A 17,424-nucleotide genomic window follows, 5' to 3' on the forward strand; every position below is an offset into this window, starting at 1 on the left:
TCATTCACAGTGCATGTATCAATGTCTCTAGGACTCTTCATGCACAATGCATGTATCAGTATCTCTAGGACTCTTCATTCACAGTGCATGTATCAATGTCTCTAGGACTCTTCATTCACAATGCATGTATCAATATCTCTAGGACTCTTCATTCACAATGCATATATCAATATCTCTAGGACTCTTCATTCACAATGCATATATCAATATCTCTAGGACTCTTCATTCAGAGTGCATGTATCAATGTCTTTAGGACTCTTCATTCACAATGCATGTATCAGTGTCTCTAGGACTCTTCATTCACAATGCATATATCAATATCTCTATGACTCTTCCTTCACAATGCATGTATCAATATCTATGTGACTCTTCATTCACAATGCATGTATCAATGTCTCTATGACTCTTCATTCAGAGTGCATGTATCAATGTCTCTAGGACTTTTCATTCAGAGTGCATGTATCAATGTCTCTAGGACTTTTCATTCAGAGTGCATGTATCAATGTCTCTAGGACTTTTCATTTAGAGTGCATGTATCAATGTCTCTAGGACTCTTCATTCAGAGTGCATGTATCCATGACACTGATTATATATTATTCAATTTATTTACTAGTATTAAAGAAAGATGGATAATTCAGTTACCATACTATCAGTGGTTATTCTTGTCATTTTACCATACATGGTGAGAATGGAGACTACTGAAGCAGTCTTATTAATTTAAATGCCAGATTATTATGTTGTATATTATTTCAAAAGGTAGAAATTTGAGATCTTCCTTCAGATTTGACCAGTTTTCACTGCAGACAGACAGATGCATATAGTCGGGGGAAAAAATGATGTTCCCCTCTCTCCTGTCTTTCCCATTTCTCATGGTTCGATGGTTTTCAATCCTTTCTCAATATGCTGGGGGGGGGGCATCTATGAAGATTTGTGGGCAAATTCAGTTCTCTTTATAGTGGTTCAGTCAGATTAATGAATAACTGCAGGCACAGTATAGTGGCCAGAAAATGTATTTTGTGTTTATGTTTAACAAATCATTTAGAGTGTAACATTAGCATTATTAATCAAAACCTATATTTTTCTTTCAGATCAGCCTTTCCAGTCAATGGTTTCATGATATTGAACAGACTGGGTCTCAACAATTTGATAGAGCCAATTACAAAGGACTTAGAATTTCAGCTTCAGGACCCATTTTTGCTGTACAGAAACGCCAAATGTAAGTTTACATGACCTGTCAAAACAGTGGCAGATCTATAAAGAGTTGTAGATACAATTGCCATTTATATTTTGTCTCTTTGTTATGAAAGGAAACCAATCTGATGTTCCAACGTAAACAGCTTTCCTCTTTATTCTCTGTATGAATTAAGGTTACCTTTAGTAACTTTGTGAAATATTCCAAAATTAGCACTTTTATTATGCTTCAAATATAAAACATTTTGTGGGGTTCAATTTCTGCTTTCAGCTCATGACCATTATATTTGGTGGTGAAGAACCCCACTGCCCCATGTGAAACTACTGTAGATCTGGATTTAAAATCTGCTTTCATTGCGAGCATAGCTTGAACTAAAAAGTTTTGAAAGGGAAACAAACGGAAATCTTGGCATAAAAACCATCATTCAAGAATGCACACTGGTTGATTCAGGCCAGTTTGCATAGGACATTTTAAAAATCAATAATTTCAAACTGTTATGGGTTAGATCCCTGGTTCCATTAGGTCTTATCAATAGATGTAGTAATTAATCGTCACACTGTGTTGTGATATTTCTAATTGCAAGTACATCAAGTTAGTTATTTCTGATTCATCAATACATTAAAGCTGAAATGATGTACTGATGCAATTTGTAAAATACTGTGCAACATGTTACATTTAAGAACTATGAATAATAAATTGCCCCAAAGAAAAACTGAATTTGTATTTCCTCTTTATCCTAATCAGAGTAATGATAAACAGTAAACATAGCCAAATACTGTGAAATAAGGTAAAAAAAAGTAGGTCACTGTGCATAGTATGGACTGTTCTCTGAAGATCATGCACTAGCCTAGTGTGTGAGAATTTCCATTAATCTTAGTCACCAAGACATTTGCCATACCATATGTACTCACTTATAAGTCAAGTCAAACTGCAAAAAGCAAAGATCCTGATCTGCTGTAGCATAATGTTGGTTGTACTGATTGCTGCAAACAAACTGCACAGACCCAGATGTGCTGTCACATAATGCACTAGTAGAACTGGGTCCGTGTAGTTTGCAATTGACTTGTCTTATAAGCAAATATATATGGTACTTGCAATCTAAAATATATGCTGCATCAAGATAAATATCATATCACAGAGATGATGTGTAAGTGAAAGACAAGCGCTTTAGACCACTCAGCCACCCAGGGCTCTACAGAGTTCTTATCTCATCCATCATCTTCACTTAAATATCTCCAGTTCTGTTATCATATAATTATTTTAAAAATTTGAAATTATTGGGAATAAATATCAGTATTTTGTATTTCAATAAATCAATAGAACTAAAACAAATAGGATAGTACAACGGGATTTTGTATTCATCATTCAAGTCCGAGGCCTAAAGGATGTGAACTGAGTCAATTACCTCATTGAATGAGACTATTAGCCATTCATTACTGGCTGAATGCCATGAGTGATGTAAAAATAAAATAATGGAGAGCAAACAAATGGAAATTTGGCACAGTAGCTATATGCTTAGCTTCCAAAGATCACAAGCCATGTAGCATTCCGTTGTAGAGTATTGAAACCGTTATTATTATTATAAGAGTAAAAAATTGGCTTATAAAATGTTATCCCATCAGTAGCAGATGTAATATTTTGTGGCCTAGAATTTTTCTAATGGTGCAGCCAACGTCTTTAAGCACGTCATTGGGAATAATCTGCCTATCATTTTACGAGCTTAGCAGAAAAAGAGATGCATGTTTTTTTTATGTACACCAGTGTATACAACAGTAATCAAGTTAGACAGGAAAAGTAACAAGTTTATCTGCATGGTTGCCCTAACTGTACTGCATGCTGCAGGTAAAATAATGCAGATGTGCCAGAAAGAAGAGTATTGAAAGTGTTAATGCCATTTTGTTAGAATCAAACCCACTGATCAGTCAGTAAAATAGCTCAAATGCTTTTTATGTTACTTAGACTACCAGTGTTACATTAAAAATGTTGTATTTTGTTCCTTATTTACTCAGTTTATTAACTTGTGTAATATAATCTTGTATAGATTATCTCATCCCATTTGAATGTGAATATAATCTGAACAGATTTAGATTATCTCATCCCATTTGAATGTGAATATAATCTGAACAGATTTAGATTATCTCATCCCATTTGAATGTGAATATAATCTCAACAGATTTAGATTATCTCATCCCATTTGAATGTGAATATAATCTCAACAGATTTAGATTATCTCATCCCATTTGAATGTGAATATAATCTCAACAGATTTAGATTATCTCATCCCATTTGAATGTGAATATAATCTCAACAGATTTAGATTATCTCATCCCATTTGAATGTGAATATAATCTCAACAGATTTAGATTATCTCATCCCATTTGAATGTGAAGGTTTTGATCTATACAAAAAGGAAACAAGGTCAGATCACAAATACTTACTGCATTCGAATGCATGGAAAATTGTCATTCCTTTCAATTTTAAAAAAATAAAATTATTTTATCCTAATCAGTAAAGAAACTCATTATAGTAAATACATATATCAGTCTTTTACTAACCACCTTTAACGTAAATATTCACATATTAAAAAATATTTATTTTCTTTCTGTCAAATTGTGTATGTGAAAATGAAACAATAACAAAAAATTCAAAATATATTGTCCAGAAAATTAACATTTCTATTGTCAGCGTTATTCAATACTGGTCAGAGCTAGGTGATCTAGGTTGCTTTATATCTAATATCTGCATTAGGTGATCTAGGTTGCTTTATATCTAATGTCTACATTAGGTGATCTAGGTTGCTTTATATCTAATGTCTACATTAGGTGATCTAGGTTGCTTTATATCTAATATCTACATTCTGATGTTGAGATTGTTAACATAAAGATTTCTGACATCAAACTGTATCATTGAAGTATTATTATTAGATTATATAACCTATGATAATTTATAAGATAATCCATATTTTCTTTCCAAAACATTTGAAATGATCTCTGAACCACAGTTCTAAATCTGGCATAGATTTCCCCAAATATGCGAATGAGCCAAATATCAAAGAAAAGTTAGTTTTAATGCTACTTTAGGCCTTTGGACGGAACTGAATGCATCCAAAATTAAGTCATTGAGGGAAAATCTGACACTGAAATAAATGACAAGAATTTTTGGAATTTGCATGTCAGAGATGTTGATTGCTGTGTTAGGGAACTGCATGATCATGAGTTGTGGAGCATGTCCACGTTTTTTGGCTCACTGTTGACAACATATTGAGTTAAACCATGCAGTAATTTGGATAATCAAGTGGTTTCTCTCTCCAACAGTTATTTAATAGTATTGAATCACCTGTTTTGGGGTACATGTCAACATTCCTTTGCTTACTTGAATTTTTACATTTTAATCAGCTTTAAAAAAACATTCTTTATGTCTTGAAAGTTTATGTATCATTGAAGATTGTGGTGTGTGTGTATAATTTGTATTTGTTGGCTTTTCTCACTGATTATATGTTGTGTATGTCTGTATTTTGTAATTGACCTTTGTCCAAAATCTAGTCAATGGTCAACCTAACTAATGACATTTATTTTGGAATACATTGCTAATATTTCTCTTTAGTTATAGAATAAATATTCAGATTATTATTTTTGGAGGTAAACATGTTTATTTGAATCTGAGTCTAAGACAGTGCTGTCCAACCCGTGGCCCACATGCTGATTTAAAATGGCATGCCAGAGCTCAAGCATCTATATAGTCATTGCTTTTCAGTTTTCTGGTTCAAGAAAAAAAAATATCAGTGACCCATGGTGTCAAAAAGGTTGGACAGCACTGGTCTAAGACATTAGTCATCCACTTGGAAATTCCTTAACTTGTTGACAACATTGAATGTTTTAGAAAGGAAACTGCTCTACATCCAACCTTTATTTTGTATGTCCTATTTTTTTTTATATCAGTGTTGTTTATTTGAAAAATTGCTCATTCATACCTTTACATCTAAAGAGAAATCTAATTGTTGTGTTCAGTTTTTAAGTTGGGTGGATTTATTTATTTAAATTATTCATTGGAAATACAAAGTGCTCATTAATACTTCTTGGAGTAAATAATTAATCTGGAATTATAGTGAATTCATTCAAGGACATTTTAAATTATATTATTGTGATACGTCAAAAGACTGTTAACATTGACACGATCCATTAGCAAAGGCACATCAGCACATTCGGTTTTGACATTTATTTGGAATACCCTTAGAATTTAATTGCAACTCTATAAATTGGACTTGTGATTGAACTTTTAGGACTATTTAGGACTTAATTCACAATACTGTTAGTTCTTTTTAAATTTTCACTTTTTATTCTTGGGAAATAAATGATTTGTTGAATTCTACGAAACTTATTTTGTTACATATTTTTTTCGTTTAAGAAATTAGAGTCAAAACATTTGTTACAGATTTCAAAAAATGTTTTCCAAATAAGTTAAGGGTCCCGATATTTACATTTTTCATGGTTATACTGCAATCATGGCAGAGTTTGGCCTTTATTTGAATTAGATAATAATGTGACCTAGAATTCACCACATCAGTGTATTTTGCTAATATGTAAATATATTTCCAGGCAGACCACTGACAGCTGATGATCATTTTTATGATATTCAATCACCATTAATTTTTTTATAGATATCTAGATATCATAAACAGCAATAAAAAAAATGGACAGGAGGAATAATTGTCACATTTTAATCAGAACTATATTTGTAGCTGACAGGCTAAAAAGGGGGTATTTGTAATCTGACCTTGACTTTGACAGAAAAGTCTTTAACATCTATTTTCATTATTCCGTGGATTTTTCTATTTTTTGGATGAAGAACAATTTCTTTCAAATTTGGTGTCCATTGAGATTTGGAGAGTGGCTTCTGTGTGGTAAATACTGTAGTATACATAATACAATGCATGAACTGACAGTGAGGGGGTTAGGTGATAAGCAGTACACAAAAAAGTCTAATAGGTACACCATAAGAAGCGATGAATGCCTACCGTATGTACTTGCTTATAAGTCGTGTTCATCTGCAGACAGTTCAGATCCTGATCCACTGTAGCATAATGCATCTGCAAATCAGGGTCAATGTTGTTTGTTTTACTGGTTATTCTTAATGAACTGCACAGACCCAGAACTACTGGTGCATTATGCAATGGCAGATCAGGGTCTGTGCAGTTTGCAGTTGGACTCGTCTTACAAGCAAGTAAAGACAGTCCTTGCATGTATATGGGTATACTAGTCATAAGGAAGACAGTGAAGCTACAGGAATATGCAGTACATTAATTAAAAGTAATTATAAATGACATTTGTTGTGTATATGCACTATTACAACTTGTTGAGATAAGAAGAGAGCATATTTTCTGTCATTCAGTTAACAGTTCCATTATTTGGTCATAGCTCTTGCAACTCTCATTATGATGGGTAAATCATTATTAATTGGGAAGAAAATTGTCAAGTTTGTATACACTTACTGCTGTAAATACAAAAAAGGTACCATCTACATTTAAGTGAAATCTAAAAAAATATCTTACAGCTATACTGGCCACAACCATCATCTGCTCATTAAACCAATCATAAACAGACATAAGTAGAAAATTCCTGTAGTTGTATGAAAACTGGATGATGGATGTGAGGTTTTGTATACCGGTAACACACAACAGATCTCATAAATGCTCAGTCCTGTATCAAGAATGGACTCTTCCATAACTCAAGGACCAACATGGCAGATTACATGTACACAAACCACACTCTGTCAGCATGTATCAAATAATACAAATGGTGTTGAAATTAATTGTTCATGCACACATCAAATTACTTAACTGTATATACATCTCAAGACAATGATGTGAAAATTCACTGTCACAGATGTGGGTATCACTTGCATTACTGAGGTGAATGAACTTTAAATAGCTAATTTATGATAAATGGATTTTTCTGTTGACTAACAGCCCTTAATTGACTGACTTGAATATGCTGAAATAGTTCCCAACCCATTATCGAATGATGCATCTGTTTAAATAAAGATGTGAACTGGTGTGGCTCTGATGTTGTTTTTTTTATACTGTTAAATTGTTCAAATGTTGTTTGATTGTAATTTTGTCTCTGTATTAGGTACACTATATCCTTATCCTATCTCTATATTAGGTACTCTATATTGATTGTAATTTTGTCTCTATATTAGGTACACTATATCCTATCTCTATATTAGGTACTCTATATTGATTGTAATTTTGTCTCTATATTAGGTACACTATATCCTATCTCTATATTAGGTACTCTATATTGATTGTAATTTTGTCTCTATAGTAGGTACATTATATCCTATCTCTATATTAGGTACTCTATATTGATTGTAATTTTGTCTCTATATTAGGTACTGTATATCCTGTCTCTATATTAGGTACTGTATATCTTGTCTCTATATTAGGTACTCATTATCCTGTCTCTGTATTAGGTACTCTATATCCTGTCTCTATATTAGGTACTCTTTTCAGACAGGTTTACATGTGCAGCATTATCCTGGTACATGTACTGTCTAAGAACAAGAACTTTGTTTCCAAAATGCGATAATGTATCGGGCCGGCTACAAATGAACCATACAAAATTATATCTGATGGAAAGGGATGTCTTGAAGAACATCAGATTGGCAATCTATATATTTGGGATTGTTTCATATGTGAGGAAGTTTTTGAATTATACCATGTTTACTTGCTTACAAGTCCAGTCAGACTGCAAACAACAAAGATCCTGATCTGACATAGCATAATGCACCTGAAGGTCAGATCTCTGTTGTTTGTTCTACTGTTTACTCCATACAGACTGCACAGACCTAGGTCTGCTGGGACATTATGCAATGGCAGGTCAGAGTCTGTGCAGTTGGACTCATCTTATAAGCATGTATATACAGTACTAGGTCAATGAGAAATCCAAAAACGGACAATTCACTGAGACGGGATATTAGGTGAGACATATCCCAATTAACCATAAATCCAAAATATCATCATTTCCAGCATTAAATTTATATTTTCAAGGTACCACTCGAGTGACCTAAGTGGTTAGAGCATTAGCCTTGGATGAAGGAGAATGTGGGTTCAAACCCTAAGTCATACCAAAGACTTATAAAAATGGTACTAACAACTGCCTCATAAGGCTCTCAACATTAAGAGGTTAGTGTTAGGACTGGTCAGCCTGGTGTCTGGATAATATGACTGGGTGGGACATCATGATATGTGTCTGTTGCATGATACCCTAGTGCTAGACATCACTATAAACTGCACCACTGCTGATGTTGTAGTGATGTGACTGAAACATTGTTAAAGTTATGTTAAAAATCCAAATCAGACACACACACACACACACATCTTTTCAAAGTATAAGGTTCATCTTCATGTTGATGGAAACATCATTGTAGTAGGAGCAATAAATACCATTAGGTTTTTAGAACCAATTTTGGTTATGACCCTTGGTGCACTGGAAACTCCAACGGTAAACATGCAGATTTACAAATTATTCTATTCCACTGGAATTTTGTATATTTTTGAAAATTTTCATGTGCATTACCATTCAATATATGCATCTTTGAAATCAGTGGGTATGAAGAAAAAAAATCCTGCATTCATTCCAATAACTTATGAAAGTATTGTTGTTAAAATGTGCATAAGTGATAAAGTCAATCAAAGCTTTTTAGATTTGTGCCTGGTTTTTATTTCCATTAGGTTTTGGTACCATGGCCAGATTTTGGATAAACTCTTATTACATGTATGTGAAGAAGGTCTTGATATGTCATTTTCTTAAAACTTCATCTGCTTTAAGTTTTACCAGAATTTGTTGTTCATCATAAAATTTGATATCTTTTGGTTTGTAATTTAGTCAAATTCAGTCTTGTGATCATCTGCAGTTTATGAAATCAGTTTATCAGATGTCACTCAGTTTCATGCACCAAGACCATTACTGTTTCACACAAATTCGCCACTCATTTTTTGACTGTCAGCATTCAGAACTAACAGCAACAAGTTTCAATCATGTGTCTATATCGTTACTTTATGGGTAAAATCTGTTGATCCCTCTGCACCTGTGGGGTTTGAAGGGGCCACTGCCAATGTAATTGTATGCATAGTCATTTCACTGGAGAGATAAAGTCTTGGCTTACATTCATTTCTTGAGCCACACCATTGCCAAAACGAAAAGATAAGATAGGGACTTGCTGATTGCACAGACTAGAATAGATGTACATTGTTTTCATTGAAACCTCAAGATGTATTTGCACCTGACCTAATAAAGTAATTGCTTTGGAAATGCAGTCCTTTCAGATCAACTTTCACCTGACCCCAGTTAAGTAATTGCTTCAGAAATGCAGTACATGTACTTTGAGGTCAACTTGGGGGAATTTACTGGCTTTTATGTTTTGACAAGTGAATATGGACAAAATTGCAACTGTAACCAACTTCTTAATGTCATGAAAATTGATGTCCACCACCTGCTCTTATGTTTAGTCTTCAGTTTAAATTTGTGGAATCCTAATTCAATGCAGTTTGGTATATTTTATATTTGTCCACAAATTTGTTTGTTATATACTGCAGCCTTGCTTCATTGTTGATCAGCTGTGTGCCAAAGATCCTCCATGACATTTTGATTGCTGTCATGTGTAAAAGCAGCTGCATTCTATATCAGATGTGGGTTTCATTCAGATCTCCAACAGGAGATACATTTGACCCTCCCAAGGGAATGTAGGACAAAAATTTCTCAGACAGCAATTAATGTTTCCTCAGTCAAAACCATGATTCTGGTCTCGTCCAATATTATACTCTTTACAACAGCATGAATCTGATATTGGCCGTAATTTTAAGGCAAATGCCCAGTAAATCACACAAAGGTGCCTTGGTGTCAGTGTAATAAAAAAAACAACTAAATTTGGATTTTTTGACCAATTGTTTGCAACTTAGTCTACCTCTGCTAGTTGACAAGCCATCAAAAACATTATGCCTTTACAAACATCTGCTGGTTTGCCAACAACTGACTTGTATTCTTTCTGACATTGATATTTTCCTCCAATTTATTTTTTTTAAAGAAGTTTTCCTTCTCATTCTCACTGAGGATATTTCAATGTTAACATCATTGCCACCGTTATCAAACCCTGAAAAGTCTGACATCTAGGAGTCAGGTAAACGACGTCATATCACCATGATGTCAACCCCATGCATAGAACAGTACAGATGGTTGGTATAATATGGCCTGAACAATATTCAGAGGTCGGCTGCTTCATTAAAAATATGAACAGCATAATGAACATCAAGGATATTAACAGTACTGTTTCTTTTATATTACAATAAAACAATGCAGTTTGGAATTTTCCATCTGTCGATGTACCACCTTCATTCTAGTGGTGATTTGGAGTGGCAACAGCTGCTTGTATAAAATCATTGTCGGATGATTTTATTTCTCTTTAAAGAGTTGTTGTTGTTGTGGCATTTTAACGCCATTCTTCAGCACACAATAAGCTATACATGGCGGCCAGTATAAATGGTGGAGGAAGAACCTGGGAAAAACCCTGGGAAGAACCTCCGACCCATGAGAAGCTACTGGCAAGCTTACTCACATAACCATATGAGCCAAATCTGAGACTCGAACCCATGAAGACAGAGATGAGATGGCAGTGATCTGGATCAGTGAGTGCTTTAGACCACTCGGCCACTCAGGACCCACTTTGAAGAGTAACTCACAACAAAGGAAAAATGCTTCATACACAGGGTTCCCACGCTACCAGAAAATAAGGACAAAGTTGGGAGAAATGAGAATTTTTTTCAGATTTTGAAAAGTCCTTAAATTTTGCAAATATTGATGAAAGTGAGGGGAAAAACCCTGGAATTTTTTCTCCGCAACTTGACGCCGAAACAATTACACAATTGAGTCATAACTGAACTAATGGAGAGTTAAATTTATCAAATTCTAACCAGAATAAGAGGTTGCAGTATGGATCATTTGGGTGCTTGCCATAAATATATTTGTTGAGACAATCCAAGCCCCAAGTGGTCTAAAGCGCTCTCCGTTACTGATCACTGCCATCTCACCTCTGTCTGCGCCGGTTCAAGTCTTGGATTCAGCCAATGTGGGTATGTGAGAAAGCATGTCAGTAGCTTCTTGTGGGTCGGTGGTTCATTCCGGGGTTTTCCCGGGTTCTTCCTCCACCATTAATACTGGCCACCATGTATAGCCTATTGTGTGCTGAAAAATGGCGTTAAACCCCACAACAACAACCAAACTCTCACTGGATTAGATTTGTCTGGTAGACTTTTTTTTATAGACAGTGATATCCATATCTTTTTTATATGGAATGTATGAAAACCAGTCTAGAATCACAAGAGGCCAACATGGTGGCATTAAAGCATATATAGCCACTTTATGGATGGGCTACCAAACTTAATCAAGTTATACATGAAATCAATATGAAAATTTTTTTTTTTTCTCAGAAATTGCGAGTATTAAAATCGTTATGTCTTTATTCTGCTGAAAGACAATAAAACTAATGTGTTGATGAAATTTGAGCTGGTACTGGCAATTTTGATTGCTAGTCACACGAGTACTCATCTCACAACCGTCATTTTCAAATATTATAGAAAAATATTACATATACAGGTTGTAATAAAAATACAAAAATGAAAGAACACAAAATTCTCTATATTTTTTCTGAGCCCAACTTCCGGAGCCTTGTTCTATCACGTGACTACTACATTGTCATATGCTCTCTCACGCTGGGAGTATACAAAGCAGGAAACCGACTACTCTGCTTGATGAATCAGACTGGCCAAGTTTCTTGTAGTTCTCGAAATAAATATGTTGAGAATTATATGTTCTTTCTAGTTTTTAAAAAGCTGTCAGACTTTCATTTAATATAATTGAAATTTTGTAAAACAACATTAAAAAGGAGTTTATTGTTGATATCATGTGACTATTGGACTTCCAATGTCGTTGTGCTAGAGTTGTGAAGTCATATGACTATTAACGCAAATGGCGAGTACCGGGCACAGGCACATGATTCCAGGGTAAACTAATCATGTGTACACTCACCAATTAACGTGTTAATTGGTGAGTGTACACATGATTAGTTTACCCCGGAATCAAATGTCTGTCATACCGGGTCAGGTTTCATCTAGGCCAAGTTTCATCTAGTCTGTCATCGGATTAAAGACATAACAATTATAATACTTGCCATTTTTGAAAAAATTAATTCCCTATCAATTTCATGCAGATATAAGTTGATATAACATAGTTTAAATTTGCTAGGCCCACAGGGAAGTTATCTTATGGTGGTGGCAGATTCCAAATTTTTTATATGTAATTGCTTTGAACCCACTCCATCCTAAATGTCCAAAAGTGAAAAATGGGGTTGAAATATTCAGAGGAAACATGGATTAGAAAATTTCAAATCTCTGAGCTGAGCTTTGGTGTGAAACTATTACACAGTGACATGTAGCTTGAAGCATTGGTTTCAGATCTTAAATAGAATGCAGGAGAAATGAGAAATTGTCATCCCTTTTATTATATATTAAGAAACGATAAGAGCCCATGTATCAATACAGGTTTTGGGACTATTTTTGAACTACAAGAAAACAAGTTGATGTTACAGAAAATTCAGTCCTTGTTTATATAACAATATATAATTTTGAAGGTGTTTTCTCAAAATTTAAATCAACCCTTTTGTAAATGTCTTTAAATGATGCAATTTTTAACCAAATCATCTAAAGAAGTTTAGATTGGTTGAAAAATTTTGTTTGAGATTTTATTGGCACACATAAATTCAGGGTTAAGCTTTGTTCATTACAAGATAAGATTCTAATACTTTGCATTTATTGGGTTTTTTTTCTTCATACTGTGATAGGAAATGTTTACTTTGAATAACATGCACATATATTGCTTTAGAATTCTTTAGAATTAAATTTTGAAAGGAAACAAAAGAATGTATGCTCCTTGTGTTGTTTCCATGTAGCAACATAATGCAGGTAAGCAAAGTAAAGTTAGTATTTGTATTCTGTACATTGATATGGCTTTAAATGCAAATTTATAGGAATATAGTCAGATTTGTTTTGTGTGACTCATTTTGTGGTTTTGTACATGATCATCTTTTCAGACATGTTTTGGAGAGACTTGAAAAATAAACATCATCAGATTTGGTAAATGCATGTTTTATAATCCAAAATGTTCTTTAATTCCATTCAGTAATGGTCATATGTTAACCTTGAAAAACTTAATTTCGTCCTGAAAAAACCTGGAAAAGACCTGGAAATTTATATTTAGAAAAGCATGGGAATGATGATATGTGAGGTCAAAATCCTGACTTTTGGTCACCATTGATTCTCCTGCTCATCTTGATTTAGAGTACTGAAGGAGGCTGCACTGAATCCAAATGCATTACAATACATGCTTGAAGCTCTGGCAAAGACACCTCATTATGACTTTATTGATTGATCTTTTGCACATCTGCCATAACATTGCATTGAACTCTTCGGTTGTTTTAATCACAGTAAAGACCTTCTAAGGGCTGCTCCTTTTGAAGCTGGGACACTCCTTTGAAGACTCATTCCTATCATGGCTTCACAAGATGTGAAGGATCATCAACATAGATCTTTCCTTGCCCATCACATTCAGCAAGGAAATATGCTAATGTGATTTGCCTGAGGGGGCCAATTGCTAATTTCTTCAAACAGATGCAGCATTTGTCCAATTCCCAACATCAATTGAGACATTGTCAGTCAGGTTCACATTCTGGAAACTGCAAGAAAACCAGACGGAGGAAATTCTCTGACCCACCTTCCTTTCCTTTGGAAGGAGTGGGGGACAGCCCAAGAGACTTGCTCTCTCTCCTGCCAGGCATTCCTCCCCCAAACATCCCTGCAATTGCTCATCAAAGCTTCTTTTCTGCAGCTTGATCAAGTATCATGAAATGATGGATAGGTCCTTTTTCTTGTGAGTGAAGGTTACTAGCCTCATTTTCAAAAACAACCCTCTCTGGCAGGGACCTCAATGTTTTTTCACCATTCCAATATGGTGAAATTAAGGGAAGATCTAGCTGTACATTGTTTTGCAGAACGAGGCAGTCTAGAGGGTCCTGAATGATCAGTCTCCTGCATTCTACTCCTGAATTGTGCTGGTCACTAAGAAAAGTGGGAAATTTTGTATTGTAATCATTTTCTCCCCATTAAACAAGTTTCTTCTTCAAGAATGTTTCTAGATGGAGACCACTTCCTCAATCCAAAAGGCTTTGCATCTGGTCTCTGTCAGCCTTAAGGATGCCTATTTGCACATCCACTATTTTCTGTACCTCAAAAACACCTCTGGTTATGCTTGGACCAGGAAGTTTTTCACCTAGAGTATTCATCTGAGTTATGCGAATAATAGCCTCTTACTTCCAATTACTGGGGATGCTGATTCTTCGGCATTTCAACAATTGGCGAATTCAGTGCTGTAGGGCAAAGTGTGTGTCACACAGACCTCCTTCCCCTCCATGAGAGGAGAACAATACCGTCTGCTACCCCACAGATTTGTGTTGGCTGAGAGTGATTTATGCCTTCCATCATAAGGTCCCATTCCTGCTGACCGTCCTGATAGTTGCAGAAGGAATCAGATCTGAGAAATTGTCTGCCAGCAAATCATAGCTGCCTGACCAGTTATTGAGCACCAGACCCCAGGCATTATTCACCAAGCACCATTCACTGGTCTTTGAGTACCAGTCATTGTAACCCCATTGGAAGGGGATACGGTCAAGATCCCCCCTCTCTCTCTCTCACACAAGACTTATATTGAATCCCAGTTGGGACTGGGAATCTACTTACAGTTGCCAGTCAAAGGAATGGAATCATCATCCTTCCTTATCTTTAATCCACTAAATCCCAATGGGATGAGAGGCCTTCTACCATAGGGAAATGACTGGCTATTCTCCTTGTGGGCCTGTTTAATTCATTCTTTGGAGTATTGATGAAAGCTGCATTTTGGCAAACTTGGATACCTTCTCATTTTACTTCTCACTCATTATTTCACCATGTGAAGGCATATTTTCTTGGGGCCCGTAGTCCATGCAGATTCCATCCATCTACACTGCTAAAGTGAGAATGAGTATTTCTCTTATTTTTCTTCCTTCAACAGTTGTGAGACAATCAGCCTCCCACCAATCTGGCAAATTCAGCTGCACAATAACAACTGGTTATGTAATACTGATATTGAAATTTAGTAAGGGGGAGGGGTAAACTTATTTTAAATTACATGTATGCAGTATTTATCTGTTGGTTTTGCCAGATTCCTTCTTCCCATCCCACATGGATGTCCTGCTAGCAAAGGATTCACAGTACTAATTTACTTCCCATAGTAATCCTCAGCAAACACCATGATATTAAAAATTCAATAACTTAAAATTTCTGAGTGCTCATGATCAAACCTATATTTATCAGTATAGATGAAACCTGGATGTCAGCTTCTGTGTAGAGGAAAGGATATGGGCCGCGGCATTTTCTGGACCTACATGGTGTTTGAAACATGTGCTTTCAATTCCGCACCAAAGAGTTGGGTGCTAATTTTAGTAAGGAGAGTTCCAAACTCAAGACTGTTAAAAGACTGAAATTCCATCAGTAAAACAATGTCTAAATTTATTTTCACTTACAACTAGGATACGCTCTCAAAAGTTTATTTTTCCTAAGACGTAACTTACATTTAACCAATCCTGGCCAGCCAAACCGATATACTCTATTTTATGTTCACCCATTTCCAGGCTGGTTCCCATTTTTCCATATACATGTAATTAGTACTGTGTGTCCTGTTATATGTATCCTCCCTTGATTTTCTTGACAGCCCTAGGATTAGTAGTTCAGTACATAAGTAAGCAATGTGCATAGTTCTGCTTGTCAAAGATCCCATTAATGAATATTAAATTATATTGCAAGTTCATGTTCACCTAAAGAGTAATGGTTCATTTCAGGCAATATTTAAATATTTGAGCTTTATTTAAGAAAATAAAAACAAATATTAAAATAAAGCTGTCTTAACAAGAGTCATCTATTTTAATATCACCATTTATCTCTCTTCAGTTTAATACTGAAATATATTACAAGCCGTCATATTATGTGATTCATGAATAAATGGTCATGGTGACCATCTATATGTAAATGTATTATTACAGAAAAAGATTTAAATGACAAAAATTACCAAACATTCCTCCCAGAAGACATGTAATTTAAAATTAAAGTAAGGTAGACATAAGTCCATTAAAATGCAAAATATGAACTTTCAAAAGATTCACTGAAAGAAATTAGTTGGATGCAAAGTCATGGGAGGCCATGATCATTAAACATGGAAGAGACCTACCGGTAAGTGATCATATCTGAAGCATCATGTTTCAAAACACAACTAGGAAATATCCTATTGCTTACTATAATTACTCTATAAATGGCAAATTGTATACATTTTATATATGTATTGCTTAGATATAAACCAAAGTGCAAAACATTCCACCTAATAGTCAGATCTGCACACTGTTCCCCCTCCCCCCTCCCTTCTTGGCAACAGTTGACATAATAATAATAATGAGGACTTTGTATAGCGCCTAATCTTTAGAAGCTCTAAGTGCATTACAACATTAGACATCCTATAACATAAAAAACATTTATAATGATATGATTACAAAAACAAAACACCATGAAATTAGAAAACATAAAAAAAATGCTGAAAATATTTAAAGTAGGAAACATTATTAGGTCTTTAAGTTTGTTCTTGAAGTCGAAATAAGTGAGTTTTAAGAGCACTCTTGAATGGGATCACTGTGTCTTTGTGTCTAAGCTCAATGGGCAATTCATTCCACGTTGCTGGGCCCTGGTATGCAAAAGAACGCTGTCCATATGACTTTGTTTTCATAGTGGGAATAATGAGTATACGATTGTCAGAAGAGGAGCGTAAGTATCTTGCTGGTGTGTACACATGGGTGAGGTCAGATAGGTATGTTGGACTATAGTCCGACAGTGAAATGTAGCACAGAGAACAAATTTTGTGTTTGATTCTGGATCGAATGGATAGCCAGTGTAGGGTACAGAGCAGCGGGGAGGTTTGCTCTGATCGTGGTACTCTAAGTAGGATCCAAGCAGCTGTGTTTTGAACTTTTTGAAGTTTCTGGAGCAGATATTGAGATGAACCAGACAGAATTGAGTTACAATAGTCCAGTCTTGAAAGTACTAATGA

At 35.0% G+C, this 17,424-nt stretch overlaps 1 protein-coding gene across 3 annotated transcripts in view; it reads left to right on the top strand.

Moving 5' to 3' along the window:
* The window catches only part of LOC149789250 (mRNA-decapping enzyme 1A-like), a 228,845-nt gene that overhangs the window by 121,280 nt on the left and 90,141 nt on the right, over positions 1 to 17,424 (top strand). For all 3 annotated transcript variants that reach the window (XM_089975422.1, XM_089975423.1, XM_089975424.1), the window contains one exon: positions 1,089 to 1,216. In XM_089975422.1, the coding sequence (XP_089831548.1) occupies positions 1,089 to 1,216 (128 nt within the window). The remainder of the gene's footprint in view (positions 1 to 1,088; positions 1,217 to 17,424) is intronic.

This window comes from Sinohyriopsis cumingii, chromosome 11 (genome assembly GCF_028554795.1).
Source record: "Sinohyriopsis cumingii isolate HCF-2022 chromosome 11, ASM2855479v2, whole genome shotgun sequence".
NCBI classification, from domain to species: domain Eukaryota; kingdom Metazoa; phylum Mollusca; class Bivalvia; order Unionida; family Unionidae; genus Sinohyriopsis; species Sinohyriopsis cumingii.